Raw genomic sequence first — 22,906 nt, 5'->3', positions numbered from 1 at the left:
TTAATGTGTTTTCTCAAATAACTCATATTGTAAAATGTAGACTATACCATAAAAGTGACTGAAGCTTGGACTAGGTTTTTTTCTTAAAGTGTAAAGACAGATGTGTATCAGAACCATGCCAGTCTAAATTTTGGTTTTAGTAAGATGATGCTTTTTTAGTGTCAAACTTAAAAATGACTTTTACCTTATTTTAGTGGACAGGTATCAGAATGGGCACAGTGCTAATGAAAACGTGTTGCAGTGACATAACACTCCTTAAAAACACAATACAGGAAAAAAAATACAATACAGGTTTTCATGCATCTTTTTTTTAAATTGTGAGTAGAATTGAGTTTTAGCAACGTGGTATTCTAGGTAGAATTTGGAAGCACTTCCCTTTGACTTTTGGTCATGGGAAGAAAAATTAGATCAAGCAAATGGTAAAAGCATTGTTTCACCACAGGATTAGGGATACTAAACAATTTCAACATGGTAACTAAATGGGGCCTGGCCAAGGATAAGGATATTGGAGACAAGGCAAAGGCAGCAGATTAAGATGGATGAAAGAGAGTTTATAATTTGTCTGCCTTTACTTGATGGTTTATCTCTGGTGGATTCTACCTACTCAAGGAAGGTGCATAAGACAGCCCAGGGATTCCGGTTACAATACACTATTCACCCGAAGGCTGAGAAGGTAACAAAGGAAACATTCAGAGTACTTTTAACTGGTTGATTTTCCCAATTACTTTGATGTTCTTTAATTCTGTATGAAGTTGTGGAAGCAGAATAGCCTAACACAGGCATATATGTTGCTTTAGTGGGCTTGGCAATTTATTGCATTTCTTACAAACGGAAGGTTCGAGACTTGAGTGGAGGAAGTAACAGCAGATGGGGTGGAAACAGAGAACTTGAATCCAAAGTGGGGCCTGAAGATGGGACTGAGTCGCTGCAATCTCTTGATAGAACATGAGTGGCTGAGAATGGCTGCTTATGGATGACCAAAGAAAGTGGTTTCTTGAGCTGGAGTCTGCCTCTGGTGGAGATGCTGTGAAGGTTGTTGAAATGACCACAAAGGATTTAGAATAGGAGTTACCCTTCGCAGAAAAAGCAGCAGCAGGGCATGAGAGGAAGGCCTCCAATTTGGAAATTAGTTTCTGTGAGTAAAATGCTGTCAAACGGCATGCAAGAGAAACCGTTCATGGAAGGAGTCATCCATCGACGGGGCCAACTTGTCTTTTTATTGTTTTATTTTTTTTTTTAAGATTTGGACAATGAGAGACAGTAAGAGAGGGAACACAAGCAGGGGGAGCAGGAGAGGGAGAAGCAGGCTTCCTGCTGAGCGGGGAGCCCAATGTGGGCTCCATCCCAGGACACTTAACCGACTGAGCCATCCAGGTGCCCCACTGTTGTCTTATTTTTTAAAATTGCCACTGCCACTCCAGCCTTCAGCAACCATCCCCCTTGATCAGTCAGCAGCCATCAACATGGAAGAGAGACCCTCCACCAGCAAAAAGATAGGACTCACTGAAAGCTTAGGTGATGGTTAGGATTTTTGTTTAGCAATTAGGTAGGTGTTTTGTTTTTTTTTAAATCAAGGTATGTATATCGCTTTGTTTAGATAATGCTATTGCACGTTTATAATAGACTACATTGCAGTGTAAACATAACTTTCATATGTACTACATTATGGTGGTTTGGAACTGAACCTATATATCCCTGAGGTAGGTCTGCACATGGAGGTAAAAAGCTCAAAACTTGCTTATATATCTGGGAGTCAAGGGGAATGGGTTTTGTTTCCTGAGGAATATAAAAGCATATGACACTCATGAGTCAAGTATATTTTGGCTTAATGGTGGTCTGGTTCCTGTGAATTCTCCGCACGTGTTCAAGCCTGTGCGAACAGGGATACTGGGTTTCACAGCGAGCCTGGTTAACCACTCCATCCCCACCCCTTTTGCTCAGTTAATAAGTGACCATGTATTTTGATGTGACACTTCAGGCGATCTTAAGTGTTTTACGGAGCAAAAAAACGCTCATTTTGAGAAATGTGACTTCTATCCTATAGCCATTCTGATTTTTAAAAATTTTTTTAAAGATTTTATTTATTTGACAGAGATCACAAGTAGGCAGAGAGGCAGGGAGAGAGAGAGAGGAGGAAGCAGGTTCCCTGCACAGCAGTGATTTTTAAAAATTTTTAAGGTGTTAAACTCCTTAGCATGAAACTGAAGGCTTTCTATAATCTGGCCCCAAGGTAACTTCTCTGACCTTTTCGGCCACTAATCTGTAGCTGCATCACCTGTAGGTACGAACCCAACTTGTCTCCTCTTACCCCAGGGACAAGCAGTAGGCTTTCTACCTCAACTATGCTTACTGCAAAACCCTCACCTCCCTACTAATTGAAATTGTACCCACCTTTCAATGTCCTTAGTTCTCACTGCTCCCCCATCAGGCACTGGGAGTCTGATTATGTTTCAGATGTGCCTCTTTCCCCGACATGCACAAAGCAAACCTCCTTACTCATTTTGGAAATGGATAACCCTTCCAATTGTCCTGATGTCTCATTAAGTAGCATTTTTTAAAAAAATCCTTTATCCGTGGTCCATGCAGATGCTAAAGGAGAATGTAACCATGGAGAAGACTTAGTTAAAATTTAAAAATGTAATAATGACGCAGTGCACACACTGGGTGTCTTGCAGAGAAAAGAATACTATTTCCAGTCTTAAAAGCGCTTTGAGAAAGGTTTTATCATCCCCATTTGACAGATGAGGAAGATCGAGTCTCAGAGACCTTGTATAACCTGTGCAGTCACCTATCTCGTTAGCAGCATACAGCTGAGGGTGTCCCACAGCTGGATCTGTACAACCACCTCCCTGTTTTAACAGCGTGGGCTTTGAAGTTGGTTGGGCCTGAGTTTGATCAGGTTTCTGAGACTCTGCAGCTCTTTGACCTAGATAAGTTATGTAACTTCTCTAAAAAGCGTTAATTTTCTCACCTATAAACTACGGATAATATTGATATGCCCCTTGCAGTTGAAAATTAAATGAGACATGCATTTAAAGCACCAACTGAGGGACTGACCTATAAGAGCTAATATTGACGATTACTGCTTTCCCCCATTTCTAGAACTGTGATTCCATTACTACAGATAATCCACAACCACAGATGTTCCAGAATCGTATTTCCTTTTTAATAAAATGAAACCACCACACCTTTCAGGAGAAACTTTATTCAAATCTTGGGTCATATTAGAATACTTCCAAAATCAAACAGAGCATTAGTCAAATGTTTAACTAGACAGACAAGGTAAAGCTTCAGAAACAAAACATTGGGAGGAGTTACTGCTAACAAACCCATCCCCCAAAGTAACATCAGAGGATATACTTGTCATAAACCTATAATTTTCTATTTTAATTTAAACACTATATTCAAAAGAAACAAAAATAAGGTTTGGGTTTTGTTGTTTTTTTTTTTAAATTTGAGTGATGTGTTAGCCAACTGTTTAGCAAAATGAATTCTCCTAATTGATTAAGAATATAACACATTTAAAGGGAGAAGATCCCAGATCCATATACACAGTGACCTCACTATAAGTACAACGCCTAGTCTCAATGAGATCTATTTGGTTTTCAGTACATATTAGAGGTTTCAAAAATGGCAGCTTCTTGGGACTACATGCTCTCGGTGTGCTCGAATGCTTTGTTGGCTGGTGAGATGCCACTGGTGGGATAGCAGCTCCTGACCGGCAGACTAGCCACATCTGTGGATCCACTGTTAAACCTAGATCACCTCCAGACACCTTTTCTGGAAGAAAAAAAAAGAGAGAGAGAGAGAAAGAGGGGGGGAAAAAACCCCAAAACCTTCAAGTTGAAAGGGAAAGAAACAAGAAAATTATTTACATAGTGCTCCCACAACAAATTAAATGTCCTCTCAAAATGGTGAGAACTATTCTATGGAGAAATAATCCCATGGAGATTGTCGTTGTTTTGTTGTTGTTTTTTTTTTCTTTTAGTATTTTGGTTCTCACACTCTACCTATTATCAGACAAAGTTTCTCTAAAATACTATAAAATTGGCATATTTTATATTTTGCTAGAATAATGTTAGCCAAGCCGATAACCATATAAGCCCTTTGTTCTCTTTCCTTAGTATGTATGTTTCAAATAATAGTAGAGCCTCCCAGAGCTGATTTCTCAGTGAACCTCGATGCTAAGAACCAGTATGCTGTTTATGAACAAGATCATGGAATAACTAGTAACTTCCAACAAACTGAATCTTATGAGCTAAGCTAAAAACCCAGAAAGAAATTCTAAGGCATCATTTCACATACAAAGATCATTCGAATGTATGAGCTAATAAACACTGAGAAAATTCTTCAAAGTCCTTTAAAATATAAATTTATCAAATTCACAATGTAATTTTTAAGATGAATTCAATCAACAAATAAAGTTTTCTTATGACATTTCAAGAAATCCTCTTCTTGGTTATTTATCCTCAGAAGCATATTTAATATTTTTAACTAAAGAGTTGTGGTTTTTTTTCTTTCAGTCTCATTAATAACCATGTAAGGCCAGAGTTATATCTATATATCTATACTATTTTATGAACACTTTAAGTTGTCTTAAATGGTTACCTTCTATTTGGCAGGTATAGGGTAGTTTATCCAAACAGAATCTTGTATGTATCTATCTATGCATTTGGCTGTGGATGCTTGAAAATTAATGAATGGTAAAAATCAGAATGTAAAATAAAGTTTTAGTAACTGCTGATGTAACATAAATGAAACAAGTTGTTATTTTCGACAAGTAAACAAAAACATGGAATTAATATAAGAAGGTAGAGATGTCCAGTGATTTTTCATAGTGGAACATTTCAAATGACCTCAATGTTCACCACTAGGAGAAATGGTTTAACAAGTGACTGACCATTCATGTCCTATCATATTATGCAGCTATGGCCTTCTGATTGCAGCCAAGGTGGAATGAACCAACTATGGCCTCTCTCTCACACTTATTACAGCTAAAAATTCTGGAAAGAGGGGGCCTGGGTGACTCAGTCAGGTAAGTGTCTGCCTTCGGCTCAGGTCATGATCTCTATCAAGCCCCTGTGTTGGGCTCTCTGCTCAGCAGGGAGTCTACTTCTCCTTCTCCCTTTATCCCTCCCCACAACTCATGCTTGCTCTCTGTAAAATAAATAAATAAAATCTTAAAAAAAAAAAAAGTGGGAATGCCTGGGTGGCTCAGTCAGTTAAGCGTCTGCCTTTCGCTCAGATCATGATACCAAGGTCCTGAGATTGAGTCCCACATTGGGAATCCCTGCTCATCAGGGAGACTGCTTCTCCCTCTGCTTGTGTTCTTCCCCACCCCCAAAATATGAATTAATAAAATCTTTAAAAAATTTTTTTAGGTGTGTTTTCAAGATGGCGGAGAAGTAGCAGGCTGAGACTACATCAGGTAACAGGAGATCAGCTAAATAGCTTATCTAAACATTGCAAACACCTACAAATCCAACGGGAGATCGAAGAGAAGAAGAACAGCAATTCTAGAAACAGAAAATCAACCACTTTCTGAAAGGTAGGACTGGCGGAGAAGTGAATCTAAAACGATGGTAAGATAGACCGCGGGGGGAGGGGCCGGCTCCCGGCAAGTGGCGGAGCAACCGAGCACAAAATCAGAACTTTTAAAAGTCTGTTCCACTGAGGCACATTGCTCCAGAGGCTAAACCGGGGTGAAGCCCACGCGGGGTCAGCGAGGCCCCAGGTCCTGCAGGGTCACAGAAGAATCGGGGGTGTTGGAGTGTCGCAGAGCTTGCAGGTGTTAGAACAGAGAAGCCGGCTACAGAGACAGAGCCGAGGACTGAACTCTCAGCTCGGGGTTACCTTGAACCGTTCGCAGGCTCGGTGAGCTCGGAGGGTGGCTGGAGGCCGGGGATACGGGAGTGATTGGGCGCTGTTCTCTGGGGGCGCGCTGAGGAGTGGGGCCCCAGGCTCTCTCCTCCGGGCCAGAGACTGGAAGGCTGCCATTTTCATTCCCGTCCTCCGGAACTCTACGGAAAGCGTTCAGGGAACAGAAGCTCCCAAAAGCGAACCCGAGCGGATTACTTGGTTTGGCCCCCAGTAAGGGTGGTGCAATTCCACCTCAGGCAAAGACACTTGAGAGTCCCTACAACAGGCCCCTCCCCCAGAAGATCAACAAAAAATCCAGCCAGGACGAAGTTCATCTACCAAGGAAAGCAGGTTTAATACCTAGGACAGCAACGGAACTCCAGAGGAGGAGAAAGCAAAGCATGGAACTCATGGCTTTCTCCCCATGATTCTTTAGTCTTGTGGTTAATTTAATTTTTTTTTCAATTTTTTTCTTTCTTTTTTCTTCTTTGGCTAAATTTTTATTAAACTTTTACCCTTTTCTTTTTTAACGTTTTTTAACTAGTTTATCTAATATATATATTTTTTCTTTCTTTTTTTTTAAATTTTTTTCTTTTTTTTCTGAACCTCTTTTTATCCCCTTTCTCCCCCCCATGATTTGGGGTCCCTTCTGATTTGGTTAAAGCGCATTTTTCTGGGGTCTTTGCCACCCATTTAGTATTTTACTTGCTCCTTCATATACTCTTATCTGGACAAAATGACAAGGCGGAAAAATTCACCACAGAAAAAAGAACAAGAGGCAGTACTGAAGGCTAGAGACCTAATCAATACAGACATTGGTAATATGTCAGATCTAGAGTTCAGAATGACAATTCTGAATGTTCTAGCCGGGCTCGAAAAAGGCATGGAAGATATTAGAGAAACCCTCTCTGGAGATATAAAAGCCCTTTCTGAAGAAATAAAAGAACTAAAATCTAACCAAGTTGAAATCAAAAAAGCTATTAATGAGGTGCAATCAAAAATGGAGGCTCTCACTGCTAGGATAAATGAGGCAGAAGAAAGAATTAGTGATATAGAAGACCAAATGACAGAGAATAAAGAAGCTGGGCAAAAGAGGAACAAACAGCTACTGGACCACGAGGGGAGAATTCGAGAGATAAGTGACACCATAAGAGGAAACAGCATTAGAATAATTGGGATTCCAGAAGAAGAAGAAAGAGAGAGGGGAGCAGAAGGTATATTGGAGAGAATTATTGGAGAGAATGTCCCTAATATGGCAAAGGGAACAAGCATCAAAATTTAGGAAGTGCAGAGAATCCCCCTCAAAATCAACAAGAATAGGTCCACACCCCATCACCTAATAGTAAAATTTACAAGTCTTAGTGACAAAGAGAAAATCCTGAAAGCAGCCTGGGAAAAGAAGTCTGTAACATACCATGGTAAAAATATTAGGTTGGCAGCAGACTTATCCACAGAGACCTGGCAGGCCAGGAAGAGCTGGCATGATATATTCAGAGCACTAAATGAGAAAAACATGAAGCCAAGAATACTATATCCAGCTGGGCTATCATTCAAAATAGAAGGAGAGATAAAAATCTTCCAGGACAAACAAAAACTGAAAGAATTTGCAAACACCAAACCAGCTCTACAGGAAATATTGAAAGGGGTCCTCTAAGCAAAGAGAGAGCCTAAAAGTAGCAGATCAGAAAGATACAGAGACAATATACAGTAACAGTCACAGGCAATATAATGGCACTAAATTCATATCTCTCAATAGTTACCCTGAATGTTAATGGGCTAAATGCCCCAATCAAAAGACACAGGGTATCAGAATGGATAAAAAAACAAAACCCATCAGTATGTTGCCTACAAGAAACTCATTTTAGACGCAAAGACACCTCCAGATTAAAAGTGAGGGGGTGGAAAACAATTTACCATGCTAATGGGCATCAGAAGAAAGCTGGGGTGGCAATCCTTATATCAGATCAATTAGATTTTAAGCCAAAGACTATAATAAGAGATGAGGAAGGACACTATATGATACTCAAAGGGTCTGTCCAACAAGAAGCTCTAACAATTGCAAATATCTATGCCCCCAACATGGGAACAGCCAACTATATAAACCAATTAATAACAAAATCAAAGAAGCACATCAATAATAATACAATAATAGTAGGGGACTTTAACACTCCCCTCACTGAAATGGACAGATCATCCAAGCAAAAGATCAACAAGGAAATAAAGGCCTTAAATGACACACTGGATCAGATGGACATCACAGATATATTCAGAACATTTCATCCCAAAGAAACAGAATACACATTCTTCTCTAGTGCTCATGGAACCTTCTCCAGAATAGATCACATCCTGGGTCCTAAATCAGGTCTCAACTGGTATCAAGAGATTGGGATCATTCCCTGCATATTTTCAACCACAATGCTCTGAAGCTAGAACTCAATCACAAGAGGAAATTTGGAAAGAACCCAAATACATGGAGACTAGACAGCATCCTTCTAAAGAATGAATGGGTCAACCAGGAAATTAAATAAGAATTGAAAAAATTCATGGAAACAAATGATAATGAAAACACAATGGTTCAAAATCTGTGGGACGCAGCAAAGGCAGTCCTGAAAGGAAAATATATAGTGGTACAAGCCTTTCTCAAGAAACAAGAAAGGTCTCAAATACACAACCTATCCCTACACCTGAAGGAGCTGGAGAAAGAACAAGAAAGAAACCCTAAACCCAGCAGGAGAAGAGAAATCATAAAGATCAGAGCAGAAATCAATGAAAGAGAAACCAAAAAAAAACAATAGAACAAATCAACGAAACTAGGAGCTGGTTCTTTGAAAGAATTAATAAGATTGATAAACCCCTGGCCAGACTTATCAAAAAGAAAAGAGAAAGGACCCAAATAAATAAAATCATGAATGAAAGAGGAGAGATCACAACTAACACCAAAGAAATACAGACAATTATAAGAACATATTATGAGCAACTCTACGCCAACAAATTTGACAATCTGGAAGAAATGGATGCATTCCTAGAGACATATAAACTACCACAACTGAACGAGGAAGAAATAGAAAACCAGAACAGGCCCATAACCAATAAGGAGATTGAAACAGTCATCAAAAATCTCCAAACAGGGGCGCCTGGGTGGCTCAGTGGATTAAGCCGCTGCCTTTGGCTCAGGTCATGATCTCAGGGTCCTGGGATCAAGCCCTGCATCGGGCTCTCTGCTCCGCGGGGAGCCTGCTTCCTCCTCTCTCTCTGCCTGCCTCTCTGCCTACTTGTGATCTCTCTCTCTGTCAAATAAATAAATAAATAAATAATCTTTAAAAAAATTTAAAAAAAAAATCTCCAAACAAACAAAAGCCCAGGGCCAGACGGCTTCCCAGGGGAATTCTACCAAATATTTAAAGAAGAACTAATTCCTATTTTCCTGAAACTGTTCCAAAAAATAGAAATGGAAGGAAAACTTCCAAACTCATTTCATGAGGCCAGCATCACCTTGATCCCAAAACCAGACAAGGATCCCACCAAAAAAGAGAACTACAGACCAATATCCTTGATGAACACAGATGCAAAAATTCTCACCAAAATACTAGCCAATAGAATTCAACAGTACATTAAAAGGATTATTCACCACGACCAAGTGGGATTTATTCCAGGGCTGCAAGGTTGGTTCAACATCTGCAAATCAATCAATGTGATATAACACATTAATAAAAGAAAGAACAAGAACCATATGATACTCTCAATAGATGCTGCAAAAGCATTTGACAAAGTACAGCATCTCTTCCTGATCAAAACTCTTCAAAGTGTAGGGATTGAGGGCACATACCTCAATATTATCAAAGCCATCTATGAAAAACCCACCGCAAATATCATTCTCAATGGAGAAAAACTGAAAGCTTTTCCGTTAAGGTCAGGAACACGGCAGGGATGTCCATTATCACCACTACTATTCAACATAGTACTAGAAGTCCTAGCCTCAGCAATCAGACAACAAAAAGAAATTAAAGGCATCCAAATCGGCAAAGAAGTTGTCAAGCTATCACTCTTTGCAGATGATATGATACTATATGTGAAAAACCCAAAAGACCCCACTCCAAAACTGCTAGAACTTGTACAGGAATTCAGTCAAGTGTCAGGATACAAAATCAATGCACAGAAATCAGTTGCATTTCTGTACACCAACAACAAGACTGAAGAAAGAGAAATTAAGGAGTCAATCCCATTTACAATTGCACCCAAAACTATAAGATACCTAGGAATAAACCTAACCAAAGAGGCTAAGACTCTATATGCAAACAACTATAAAGTACTCATGAAAGAAATTGAGGAAGACACAAAGAAATGGAAAAATGTTCCATGCTCCTGGATTGGAAGAATAAATATTGTGAAAATGTCTATGCTACCTAAAGCAATCTACACGTTTAATGCAATCCCTATCAAAATACCATCCATTTTTTTCAAGGAAATGGAACAAATAATCCTAAAATTTATATGGAACCAGAAAAGACCTCGAATAGCCAAAGGAATATTGAAAAAGAAAGCCAAAGTTGGTGGTATCAGAATTCCAGACTTCAAGCCCTATTACAAAGCTGTCATCATCAAGACAGCATGGTACTGGCACAAGAACAGACACACAGATCAATGGAACAGAATAGAGAGCCCAGAAATAGACCCTTAACTCTATGGTCAACTAATCTTCGACAAAGCAGGAAAGAATGTCCATGGAAAAAAGACAGCCTCTTCAATAAATTGGACAAATTTGGGAAAATTGGACAGCCACAAGCAGAAAAATAAAATTGGACCATTTACTTATACCACACACGAAAATAGACTCAAAATGGATGAAGGACTTCAGTGTGAGAAAGGAATCCATCCAAATCCTTGAGGAGAACACAGGCAGCAACCTCTTCGACCTCAGCTGCAGCAACATCTTCCTAGGAACATTGCCAAAGGCAAGGGAAGCAAGGGCAAAAATGAACTATTGGGATTTCATCAAGATCGAAAGCTCTTGCACAGCAAAGGAAACAGTTAACAAAACCAAAAGACAACTGACAGAATGGGAGAAGATCAGATAAAGGGTTAGTGTCCAAAATCTATAAGGAACTTAGCAAACTCAACACCCAAAGAACAAACAATCCAATCAAGAAATGGGCAGAGAACATGAACAGTCATTTCTGCAAAGAAGACATCCAGATGGCCAACAGACACATGAAAAACTGCTCCACAACACTCGGCATCAGGGAAATACAAATCAAAACCACAATGAGATATCACCTCACACCAGTCAGAATGGCTAAAATTAACAAGTCAGGAAATGACAGATGCTGGCGAGGATGCAGAGCAAGGGGAACCCTCCTACACTGTTGGTGAGAATGCAAGCTGGTGCAACCATTCTGGAAAACAGCATGGAGGTTCCTCAAAATGTTGAAAATAGAACTACCCTATGACCCAGGAATTGCACTACTAGGTATTTACCCTAAAGATACAAACGTAGTGATCCAAAGGGGCACGTGCACCCGAATGTTTATAGCAGCAATGTCTACAACAGCCAAACTATGGAAAGAACCTAGATGTCCATCAACAGATGAATGGATAAAGAAGAGGTGGTATATATACACAGTGGAATACTATGCAGCCATCAAAAGAAATGAAATCTTGCCATTTGCGATGACGTGGATGGAACTAGAGGGTATCATGCTTAGTAAAATAAGTCAATCGGAGAAAGACAACTATCATATGATCTCCCTGATATGAGGACGTGGAGATGCAACATGGGGGGTTAGGGGGATAGGAGAAGAATAAATGAAACAAGATGGGATTGGGAGGGAGACAAGCCATAAATGACTCTTAATCTCACAAAACAAACTGGGGGTTGCTGGGGGAGGTGGGGTTGGGAGAGGGGGAGGGAGTTATGGACATTGGGGAGGGTATGTGCTATGGAGAGTGCTGTGAAGTGTGTAAACCTGGCACTTCACAGACCTGTACCCCTGGGGGTAAAAATACATTATATGTTCATAAAAAAGGAAAAAAAAATTATTTTAAAAAGTAAACTGACACTGGAACCAACAAACTCAGGAGAGACAGAACTTGTGGTATGAACCTAACAGTTGATCACATGCTAAAACAAAAACTTCAATATTTTCTAGAAGATTTTAACAGTACCCAAAGTTTTACAACATAATATTCAAGACACTCTGGGCATAATCCAAAATTACTCAACATACAAAGAACCAGGAAAAGTTCATCATTTTTCAAGCCAATCATTAAATGGCAAGCCCTGAGATGCTCAGGTACTGGAACTATCAGACACCAATTTTAAATGAAGCACTTCAATAAACTCCAAAGAGAATAAACTCAAATGCCCAGACATTATAATGGCATGGAAACTACCCACCATATAATTTTAAATGAAGAACATAGAGTATAAAAATATAGGCAGAATGAAATCAACTATGCTCAAAATAAACAGATGATGTATTTACATTCCATATAAACAGAAAAAAAAATCATGAAAGAAAACAAAATCAATCAACCTCTTTGTCTTGAATGGATCTATTACATCATTTTTAAAATCCCTCCAAAACCCCAAAGAGTAAAACAGTAATAACTAGTTTGCCCAAAAGATTACCTGGCATAAATTTCAGAATCATTGATTTTGTTACTGCTGTTTTTCATTGCTGTTATCCCCATATTAGTATTTTATTCTCCATTATTCCCAAACACAAGGGCTTTGGAAATAGCTTAAGTCACCTTTCAAAATGAAGGACAATGTTCTCATTAATTAATATTTACATAATTCCATACCTCAAATGGACCCTTATCCAATTTGGGTATGCCATTCCAGACATTCTCAGGGTTCACTATCTCCTCCATACCAGTTGAAAGGTTCAAAACCTGTAAGAGAAAGAGAAATTAATAAAAACTGGGAGTTTCCAAAAACTGTGATCTATGGACCACAGCAATCCTTCTTCAAATGAAATAACTCAAAAGGCAATGAAAATAATTTTATTAAACTTTAGTATTATGTTTCAACTCAACAGAACTTCCATTCAATTAACATATTGTGTATCTATGCCTAGAGATCAAAGACGGTTAAAAATGAAATCTCAAGAAGTTCAAAATTTTGTGGAGAAACAGACCTACAAGCAGAGCGTTATAATACAATATAGGAAGTACAGACTTCTGCAGCAGGAAAAATAGTAAAATAATAGAGATATCAAGCCAAGGTATTGGGGGGGGTGAAAAGATGGAGAGATTTATTTATTTATTTTAAAGATTTTATTTATTTCTTTATTTTGTTTGAGAGAGTGCAAGATATGGAATGAACAGGAAGGAGGGGCAGAGGGAGAGGGAGAAGCAGACTACCCTCTGAGTAGGGAGCCCAATGCAGGACTGGATCCCAGGACCCTTGGATCATGACCTGAGCCCAAGGCAGATGCTTACCTGCCTTGGGTGCCCCAAGATGGAGAGATTTAGAAAATAATGTTAGCGAATGCTTCACGGAAGAGGCATCGCAAAATGAAACTCTTTCAAAAATAAGTGAAAATTAACCAGTTTGGAAGGAGGATAGAATACAAGTGAATAGAACTGAATTATTAAATAGAGCAAAGAAGCCAAGCGGAATGGTATATGTAAGAGAAATCAAGCAATTTGATGTCCATCTAATATAAGGTATAAAACACAAACATAAGACTGGAGAGGCGCCTGGGTGGCTCAGTGGGTTAAAGCTTCTGCCTTTGGCTCAGGTCATAATCCCAGGGTCCTAGGATCAAGCCCCACATCAGGCTCTCTACTCAGCGGGGAGCCTGCTTCCCTTCCTCTCGCTGCCTGCCTCTCTGCCTACTTGTGACAGTACTGTCTGACAAATAAATAAATAAAGATAAAATCTTAAAAAAAAAACACACATAAGACTGGAGATGAATATGGACACTCAACCCTAGAGGATTCCAGTTTCTCCAGAAGACCCTTGTTAATGAGCTTGACTTTTCTACCCTAGACCAGTGGTTCTCAAATTTTAATGGCATAAGAATGTACATTCCTGGTTCTACCCCCAGAAATCCTGAATCAGCCAGCCAGGGCAAAGTCTAGGGATCTCCAATCGAAGAAACACAGCAAGTGATTCTGATATGGGTGGTTTTCAGATCACAGGAGGAGCACTAGGACCTGGAAAGCCCCAGGACCTGTTACAACACATGGGAATGCCCTACTCAGACTTGCATGTGACAAACTTCACACTGGCAGTATAGAGAATCAACTGAAGGAAGGCTAGAAATAAACCAGATTGAGGGATAACAGAGTAATCTACTTGTAAAGCAAGGGACTAGTTCTGCCAAGGCAGTGGCATTCGGCATAAAAAAGTTTAAAACTAAGCGACAAGAAGTGGAAAGTGTAGAATGTGGTGACTGATAGGACTTCAGAAGCAAGGGAGGTGAAAGAGCCTAAGACAGTTTCTCTCTAGGATGCTTCTATCTGAACTTCGAAATGACTTTTGCAGGGCACCAAATTATTAGGGGGAATGATCCAGTAAATGTCTATTCAATTGCATTTTCTAGTCTGGTAAATTTCAGTAACATTTCCTTAGCAGTCGCCTAGTACATTTGGAGATAAAGTACCTCCACTTCACTTACCCTCGTGCCTTCTTCAGTGATTTCCAGAATCTCACATTTAGACCATGTGTTTCTTAGACTTGACCACACAACACATGCAGATCCAACAGTAAATCCTTTCAGAGTGTAGGTTTTCTCCGGTTGAGCTGCCAAATTGAATAAAGCCTCAATGCATACCTCTTAATCCCTTCACGTTAGATATACTATTAGAGCATTCCTTCATCCGCACTTACAATATAACTAGCATCATGTATGGTCTGAGTCTGTCTGTCTTCCTGGATTTCACTTTAAATTCTTCCAGTGCCCCTTCCCAATAGAATTCCTTACCGCTCTCTTCAAAAAACACCCCCACGATGTGATGTGATTTTTTTAAGGATGTGAATCGGATTCCTGACTTTGAAACTCTCTCTCTCAAAAGTTGGTTATTGTGGCTACATGTGGTGTGGTCAGCATTTAGAACCGCTACTTCTTTAGCGAAGCAGCATATACAAGTTAGCAGACATTCTTATCATAAAGCTATCACTTCTTGTTATTAAAATGTGGCGATGAGGACTAAAAATCTACGGTGATAAATAAATCACAGTATATCCACGGAGTGGCATACCATAGAATTAAAATATTTTGAAAGCATATTTAAGGGATTAAAATGTAGGATTCGACACTATGATAATGTGATTTTGGTTTAGGTTTTAAAACCATACCTAAACGGACACACACAGGCACCCTAAAAGAGTACAGCAAGCAAGTGCTTTGCAGCTTTATCAGTGGTGGGATTATGGTAATTTCCATTCTCTCTAGACCACTGTTTTCTCTCTTTCATATGATGGTTCAAATTTAACAATATAAAAATGTACTTATGCAAAGTCTGACATTGATCATTTAAAAAACCCTGAAAGTTAGCCATTTCATGTAACTTTTAAATCTTATTAAGGAGCCAGGAAAATATCAGTAAATGTAATTCATGAAAAATTTAATGAAAACAAATATTCTCCAATATTTACTCATGGCTGTTCTCTTGTCTGGTTAATATAAGCTCCCTAAATCTAGTGTTTGTTTAGGGGTTTCTAAATCAACGGCAAGCTATATGCATAAAGCAAAACAGTTAAATTTGAAAACTGCAAACTTGATCCCTATCAATCCATGCCCACAGTAGTGCTTAGCAAAGGAACCCTGTTTTTTTAAGACCTACAAAATAACATAACCTCTTGATTTCGAAGCGTATTTGTTTACATTTTAAACATAACTGCTTTTTGGAGACACCGATTTTAGGCAATCTACTTGTAAACACAGTATCAACAACTCAGCATTTCATCGGGCGGGCTCCTACATGGATTTAATTTAAGGCCATTTAAGATGCCCTTCATGAAATTCAGATCTGATTTTTTCAGGTTCTAACCTTCCCTCCGTCCCCAAATTAATTAAAAAAAAACAAATAACACAAAAAATTATCATATCTTTAAGATAAATAAGTACTTTTGAAAGACACCAAGTTAAATAAAGAGGAATCACCTACCTGAGACATGGTCTTGTAAAACATTATGGTGCTTCCTTCCCACTCTGGATTCTTCTTCAGAGAACAGAGTCAATGGTGAAATGGCATCCCTGTTGTGATACTCTGTAAACTCTTTTTTATACATATTGGTTTCAATCTGCGTGTTGGGATCGCAATCCCTTGCATGTAGGTGCAACGGTGACCCACGCTGGTCCTCGAAACACTCCACGCAACTTGGCTCTCTTGTGTCTCCAGCGCACGTGGGTTCCTGGGCCATCTGAACAACTCTTAGTGACAAAGGGTTTATTTTGTCATCCAGACACAGCTGGGTTGTGGGTAATTCGAGTTCTGGATGTTTCTCAGAGTCACAGCTGAGGGGAAGCTGCATCGTAAATGGCTGCAGGGTGGGTTCTGGGTCACAGCCCTGGGACGGCGGCACTATTGGGGGCACCAGGCCTAGCTCTTCTTTGTCTTCGTCCCCGATGAGAGAATGCTGTAACTCAATGGATTCCAGTTCCAGGAACTCTTTGGATTCATCATCGGGGGAAAGGGTCACCTCAAGGGAGTTCATTTCTAACATCTCCTTTGTTTCGCTGGCCTGGGGTAGGAATGCGTTAAATCCTGTCATGAGGTAGTTATCATCAAACTTTGCCTTGTCAATCAGATGGCATTCTATTTTATCTTCCAGTACCTCGGGGCCAATTTTATCTTTGCATGAGTTTTCAAAAGCTTCAAAAATGTTATCGGTGTCAGGGTCATAGAATTTACTTGGCTTGGTTTCGAGAATGTTCAAGCCTTTTTCAACCTTTTCAGAGAGCTCATCTGTGGATGGTTCCACATATGGGGTTTTCTCTTGTCCAGCTTTACTACTTGGTTTCTTAATTCTAACCTCGGGACTGAGGGACCCAAGGACTCCCTTTGTTTCTGGGCCTTTTTTTTCATAGGGCAGATCACTGCTACTAATACCAACCTTAGAATATTTCTTCATTTTCTCATTAATACTCTCACCTTTGCTTTTCAAGTCAACAACTGCCAAAGGGATATTACAGACATCTCTTTTGATTTCTAATATTGTTATCTCCAACACATCTTCTGTTACTATTTCGTAAAAGTAGTCATTTCCCTCTTGAGGGCACATACCTTCTGAAATGTTAAATCCTGAAAGGCAACATGGAAAGGCTTGCATGGGGACCGCCAAAAGTTCAGAAGGAATGTTCCAGAGTGCTTTAGGGTCCACACAGTCTTCAATGTTTCCAAAGTCTACAAGTCTGACGGATACAAGATAATCCTCACAAATATTGGTGATAAGTGCCCGATAATAATGCCCATCTTCTCTATATCTCACTATGCAAGGATCTCCAATACAAGGGCATGGGACACAACTTCGCCAATCTGTTACCTGTTCTCCAGCCGTTTGTACTTCTACTTCTAAATACTGAAGTTTTTCAGTATCAGCAAACTGACACCAAAAATACTCAGGTCCATCTATCACGGTGGCATAAGCTCTTATCATCTTCATCGTTGGATTATACCAGTTGAGAAACAGTGAAGTGTCAATGTCGGTTTTGTTGACAGACTTTGAACAGGCACTTTTAATTATTTGATCAGAAAGTCTTACTTGAGATTTTTCATTGAAAGCATATCTGCTAATCATATCTTCTGCTATGATCCCATGTTCATCCGCAAGAATAACTTCCCATCGGTCTTGGAATTTAACGAATTCACATCTTATTTGAGCCTCATCCGTCCTTTGGGAAAAGTAATGCACCATTTCCTTACATTTTAAAATCTCAGGGACCCAAAGTCCCCTCAGGGAGCAATGAATGCCCAATCCCGGTAACAGTGCATTCATAAAGTCAAGCTTACCTACCTTGTTAGTATGAACCACAGAAACGTTGCCATAATCTATAAATTGTACAGAGAGAAGGTCATTGGGTTGTTGTTCCTTGACCACAGCGCGATACCATAAATTGTCTTCCGGAAAGATGGCACAGATTACATCTCCTCTCTGCAAAGGTGGACCTGAGTAGAATTTGGGCCTTGTTCTCGCATCATTTAATCTCTCTGAAAGATGAGTGATTTCAGCTTCATCTTCTGTTAGTTGAACATAAAAGTCTAAAAGGTCATTTACATGAGAAACATAGACAGTTGTTTTAAAGCCAGGCATTATAATCTTCTGGGGGAAGTCAGAAAATTTTAGAGGCAAATCTTTGTTACAGGACTCTCCTATGTTTCTCTCTGAAGGAGCAGCTTCTAGTTTTTTCGCTTTCAAAGGTGGCTCAGCAAAACCTTCTTTCTTTTCTGGTGTTACCAGACACACTTGATTACCTTGATTTCCTACAGAGTCCTGATACTGAGTGACTAAGTTTGCCTTTGTTGAACTTCGTAAAAGCTTGGTATCCTTACATGCTGAGCTGATCTTAGATTTGTAGGATTCTCCCAAGATCTCCATCCTACATAATTTGTTCTCTGTGGATTTACTTACATACTGTATAGGTGACAACTTCATATTTTCCTTCTTTATTTCAAGAGTTTCAGTTGAAGCGAGAAGTGCTACACTTTCTTTTTTTCTGGTCCCACCTTTGTAGCCAAGTAGCCCTAACTTCTCATTAATATTAGCATTAATTTGAATACTGTCATCATAGAGTTCTATTATCAGTCTTCCATCTGGATCTTTTGCTACAACCAAAGCCTTCAATGACTTATCTAAAATAGTCTCCAGAAACCATGCTGTAATTTCTTCTGGTATATGATCAGGAATGTCAGATAATGAACATTTCACAGCTTGCATGGGCAAAAGTAAGACATCATATGCATCAGTTGGTATTGGAAGCAGATCATCGTTTGTTACCACACAAATGTTTCCAAAATCCACAAAAAAGACTTTATTTGGTTCTTTTTCTATTATTATCCCTCGATACCAATTTCCATCAGTATATTTGGCAAGACACAAGGTTCGGGGCATCAAGGGAGTTGTTTGCAAATTCAACAAAACTTTGCTTAATTGTGTAATATTACAGGACAACTGCTCTAAAATACTCGCATTTCTTCCCAGTTGGCAATAAAATGTCCAAGGGTCATCAACATGTGTTATATACACAGATTCTTCACTTCCAATTTTCATATCATGTGTCGAATAGTAGTAAGAATGTAGCTGAAAAGAGGACTCCAGAGGCTTCTGAAGTTTAACTGGTCTTGCGAGTCTCTTTTCTACCAAAAAATGGCATGCGCTCTGAAAAGGTGTGAGCAAATCCACAACATTAAACAGTTCTTCATCTTGTACTGAAGCCAAAGCAAATATCGTGCATTTCAATTCGAGATTCTCTTCCCAGGCATTGTCTACAAATTCACTAAAAGCCTGTATTGCCTTTTCATCCCAAGCAAAAGGATTTTGACCAGTCGGTTGAATTAAATTGTAAAGACTGCACCGAAAAGCCTGGGCTTTAACCTTGAGAAACTCTTCACTAATTGAGTAAAGATTCTTCACAGATACCATTTCTTTGTCTCCGTAATCTACAAACATGACTTTGACATGCTCTGCAGATTGTACCCCACGAATCACAGCTCTGGACCATTTTCCATTTACTGTTCGTTTTGCCAAACAAGCAGGGATGGTACCCCCATAAGAAGTAGCTGTCGTCTTGCAGTAGTCCTGGATATTACACATCAAAGTTTTAAATCCTTGGGTGTTCCTGGTCAGCTGGCACCAGAAGTAGCCAGGGGTTTCAACATAAGACACCTTGACTTCTACCGTGCTTCCAACTTTCAGCTCTCCTTTATAAGAAGAGCCTGGCTTAATTTCCAAAAAATTCTTTATAAGAGGAGAATAAACAGATACTCTCTTCTCTTTTTCTGGCACAACTAGTCCAACTGGAATATCTGTAATGACTGTTGTATCAGTCAAAATTTCTGAAACAGATGCAGTTTGATTGTCCCTCTTGGCTTTCTGTTCCACTTCTGCCTTTTTGGCAGGAGATATTTTGTTATTCTCACCAGTTAAGTAGCTTGAAACATGCCCTGGAGAGCGGGCATTTCCAGGAATCTTTTCCTTGGTTTCAAATTCCTGATACTTGGCAAAACCAGCTTGAGCAATTACCTTACTAATGTTTTCTTCCCCTGTTCTTGATTCATCAAGAATCTCAATAACATATTGATTATCCTGCTTATCAAGGACATGGATAACTAATTCTTTGTGGAGCACAGTCTTCTTAAAAAAGGAAACGGCCTCCTGGCTCCAACTTTCCCCCAAGGGCCAAATATCTGCTAGTGTACACCTCAGAGCCAATATGGGCAGCCGCCGAAACTGGGGAAGCAGCATCCTCACGTCATACCAATCCACATTTTCCAAACTGCCACGGTCAACTAGAAACACATCCACACTCTTGTCATCTAATCGGGTGACCATGGCCCGGTAATAACCGTTTTCTTTCCATTTGACACAGCAAAGGTCATCGGGTTCGGGTTTCAGAACTACACCGTCCAGCTTACTGGCGGAGGAATAGAAACTGCACATTCTTCTCATCAGCTTGCTGAAAGTGCCTTTGTGTTTCCTCAGCCGAATCCAAAACTCGGAAGGAGTCGTGACAAACTCCACCTGGGCGTCGTAGAAGGCGTTGATCTTTAACCTGATCGATCTTAAGGCTGGGAGTGAAATCTCCTCATCCACTTCTTCAGCAGGAGATTGAGACTGAAAAGCTGTTTCTTGCTCTTCCTCCTCCTCCTCCATTCCCTGGCTCTGAAGGAACCGGTCCGCCAAGCAAGAGGACTGGACTCCGAACACACAGTTCAGATTGATCCCATCTTCTCCATACAGGGTGACATAATAAACGTGCTCGAAGGAACAGTAAAATTCAATCTTTGCATTCACTGCCTGGCCCAGTATCAGGGCCTTCAGGTCACCGACCTGGGACCGAGACCAGCCTCGCCCACCGTCCCAGAGTCCATACAAAGCGCAAGGGTAGGTCACCACGGGCATTCGGAAATACTCAGGCAGCAAGTAGCGGAGGCTGCTGCAGCTCACTAACTCCTTCCTTCCATAGTCCACGTGGAGCACCTGGGCACAGCGCTGGGGCCGAAAAGTCTCAAGCAAGAGCGCTCTGTACCAATGTCCATCCAGCCCACAGGATGCGCACGGAGAGCCAGGCTTGTCTGGGCTCTCCTCCCTCTCTTCCCAGGTGGCACTAGTAGAGTTCTCATCCCCGGTCCCCGTGGAACCCCGGTAGATCTGGGCCATGCTCTCGGACAGGCGGTGGATCTCCTGCGAGAGGCTTCGCAGCTGGCAGTGGATGCGGTGGGGGTGACATACCTGGGTCACCACCACGGGCTCCGTCACGCCCAGCTGCAGCCGCGGGTAAAAGTAATCCAGGCCAGGCTGCTCCTGCTTCGGAGGGACCCGCGGGAGGACCGGGGCCGCGGAGCCCAGGCTGGCAGTGGCCGCCGTTAGGTAGCGCTTGAGCAGCGAGCGGAAGAGGCTGTCGGGCACCTGCCGCGCCAGCCCGAGCTCCTGCATCTGCTGGAACAGCCCGGGAACCTCCAGAAGGACCAGGCGATGGAGCAGCAGCACGTCCAGCACCCGCCCGTGCACCTGCTTGCCCTGCAGGCTGCTGAGGAAGTCCACGGCACTGGACCGCCAGTGCTGGGGCTCGCCGCCGCCCCCGCCGCCGCCGCCCGCCGGCACCAGGCCGGCCAGCACGCAGCCCAGCACCTCGCACGGCAGGTGGAAGAACTCGCGGCGCCCCGGCGCCAGAGAGCCCGCGCCCGCCGTGATGGTGCGGCCCTCGTCCAGCAAGAAGACGCGGCTCTCCTGCGCCTGCTGGCTGACCACGCGGCAGCGGTGCCACAGCAGCCCCACCTGCACCAGGCACAGCTCGCCGGGTGAGGCCGAGGAGCCGCCCAGCGCCCACGGGCCGCGCGTGGCCGCCGCTTCCTGAATCTCCCGGCTCAGCCGCAGGTACTCCTCCCGCCGCTGGCCCACCAGCCCCCAGAGCTGCACGGGGATCACCTCAGGGTGCACGTCCACGAACGACACCCGCAGGACCAGCGACGCCCCCGGCGTGGGCAGCCCGGGCGTGGAGCACATGTCGGAGGCGCGGCGCGGCCGTCGACCCCCGAGCGGACAGGGCGACGCGTCAGGCCCGCCGGCGCCCCCGCGCTCGCAGCCTCGGCTGGTCGGCCCCGCAGACCCGGGCTCCGGGCACAGCGACCGGGGAAGACGCCCGGCGAGTCGCCCCCTCGGCGAGCTGCCCGACGCCGCGGCCCCCGCACTCGCGCCGACTGGTAGGACCGGCGGCGGGACCAACCGCCCACGGTCGCGCCGCGGAGGCATTTGCAGCGCGCGCCCCCGGATTCCGGACGCGGGAGGGGGTCGGCCGGCAGCCGCTGCGCAGGGAGCTGGACCCGCGGGGTGGGCGGAGGCGAGCTCGGGCGGGAGGGGCTTCGAGGGCAGTTCCGCGGGCCGGGCGGGGCAGCGTCGGGACCCTGCCTGCTGCTCAGCGCGCCTTCCGCCGCGGAGGGAAGGCCTGGCCGAGGGCGGGGCGCCGGGAGGGGCCCCTGAGCTGCTCGCTGTGCGGCCGCCGGCCTAGGACTGAGCCAGGCCCGGTGCCCCGCGCGGTGCTGGGCTGGGGAGGAACCGGGAGGAGACCTGGAGGCGCCCATGGCACGCGCCTGGGCGTTAGGGCCCGAACCCTGAGGGGGCCACGCGCTCCCTTCCAGGCTGAGGCGGAGCGGCGCGAATGGTGGCTTGTTCTGAGCCCAGCAAGCTGCTCACCCTCGTCCATGAACCCCTTCCCGCACTGGAACTGATAGAGCTGTTGCCAGCGTTACAATCAAGTATGGGTGTACTTGGAGACTCTTCGATCTTCCTTGTCCACAGTTACTGGCCTGAGTTTCCCTGCTTTTTTGTTTGCCTAGTTCTAGATTCCCAACTTTGTAGGCATTTATTCTTTTCCTC

The 22,906-nt window shown here is 42.5% G+C and overlaps 1 protein-coding gene across 1 annotated transcript; it reads right to left on the bottom strand.

The window, feature by feature from the left end:
* Positions 1–115: 115 nt before the first annotated feature.
* Positions 116–22,549, bottom strand: TDRD6 (tudor domain containing 6). Its single transcript, XM_046004689.1, has 4 exons — positions 15,979–22,549; positions 14,487–14,611; positions 12,664–12,753; positions 116–3,780 (listed from the first exon to the last, which is right to left on the bottom strand). The coding sequence occupies exons 1-4, from the start codon at positions 22,280–22,282 to the stop codon at positions 3,757–3,759; spliced, it is 6,543 nt and encodes a 2,180-aa protein (XP_045860645.1). The 5' UTR covers positions 22,283–22,549; the 3' UTR covers positions 116–3,756.
* Positions 22,550–22,906: the final 357 nt, after the last annotated feature.

Source organism: Meles meles, chromosome 5, assembly GCF_922984935.1.
Source record: "Meles meles chromosome 5, mMelMel3.1 paternal haplotype, whole genome shotgun sequence".
In the NCBI taxonomy this organism is placed as follows: domain Eukaryota; kingdom Metazoa; phylum Chordata; class Mammalia; order Carnivora; family Mustelidae; genus Meles; species Meles meles.
This window is presented reverse-complemented; position numbering and strand designations above follow the sequence as displayed.

Excerpts from the sequence above, each read along its gene's own strand:
- TDRD6 (XM_046004689.1), bottom strand. The coding sequence starts at position 22,282 with ATGCCTCCGCGGCGCGACCGTGGGCGGTTGGTCCCGCCGCCGGTCCTA. Across the intron at positions 12,754-14,486 it reads TCACTGAAGAAGGCACGAGG|GTTTTGAACCTTTCAACTGG; the intron begins GTAAGTGAAGTG and ends TTTCTCTTACAG. Across the intron at positions 3,781-12,663 it reads TGGATAAGGGTCCATTTGAG|AAAAGGTGTCTGGAGGTGAT; the intron begins GTATGGAATTAT and ends TTTTTCTTCCAG.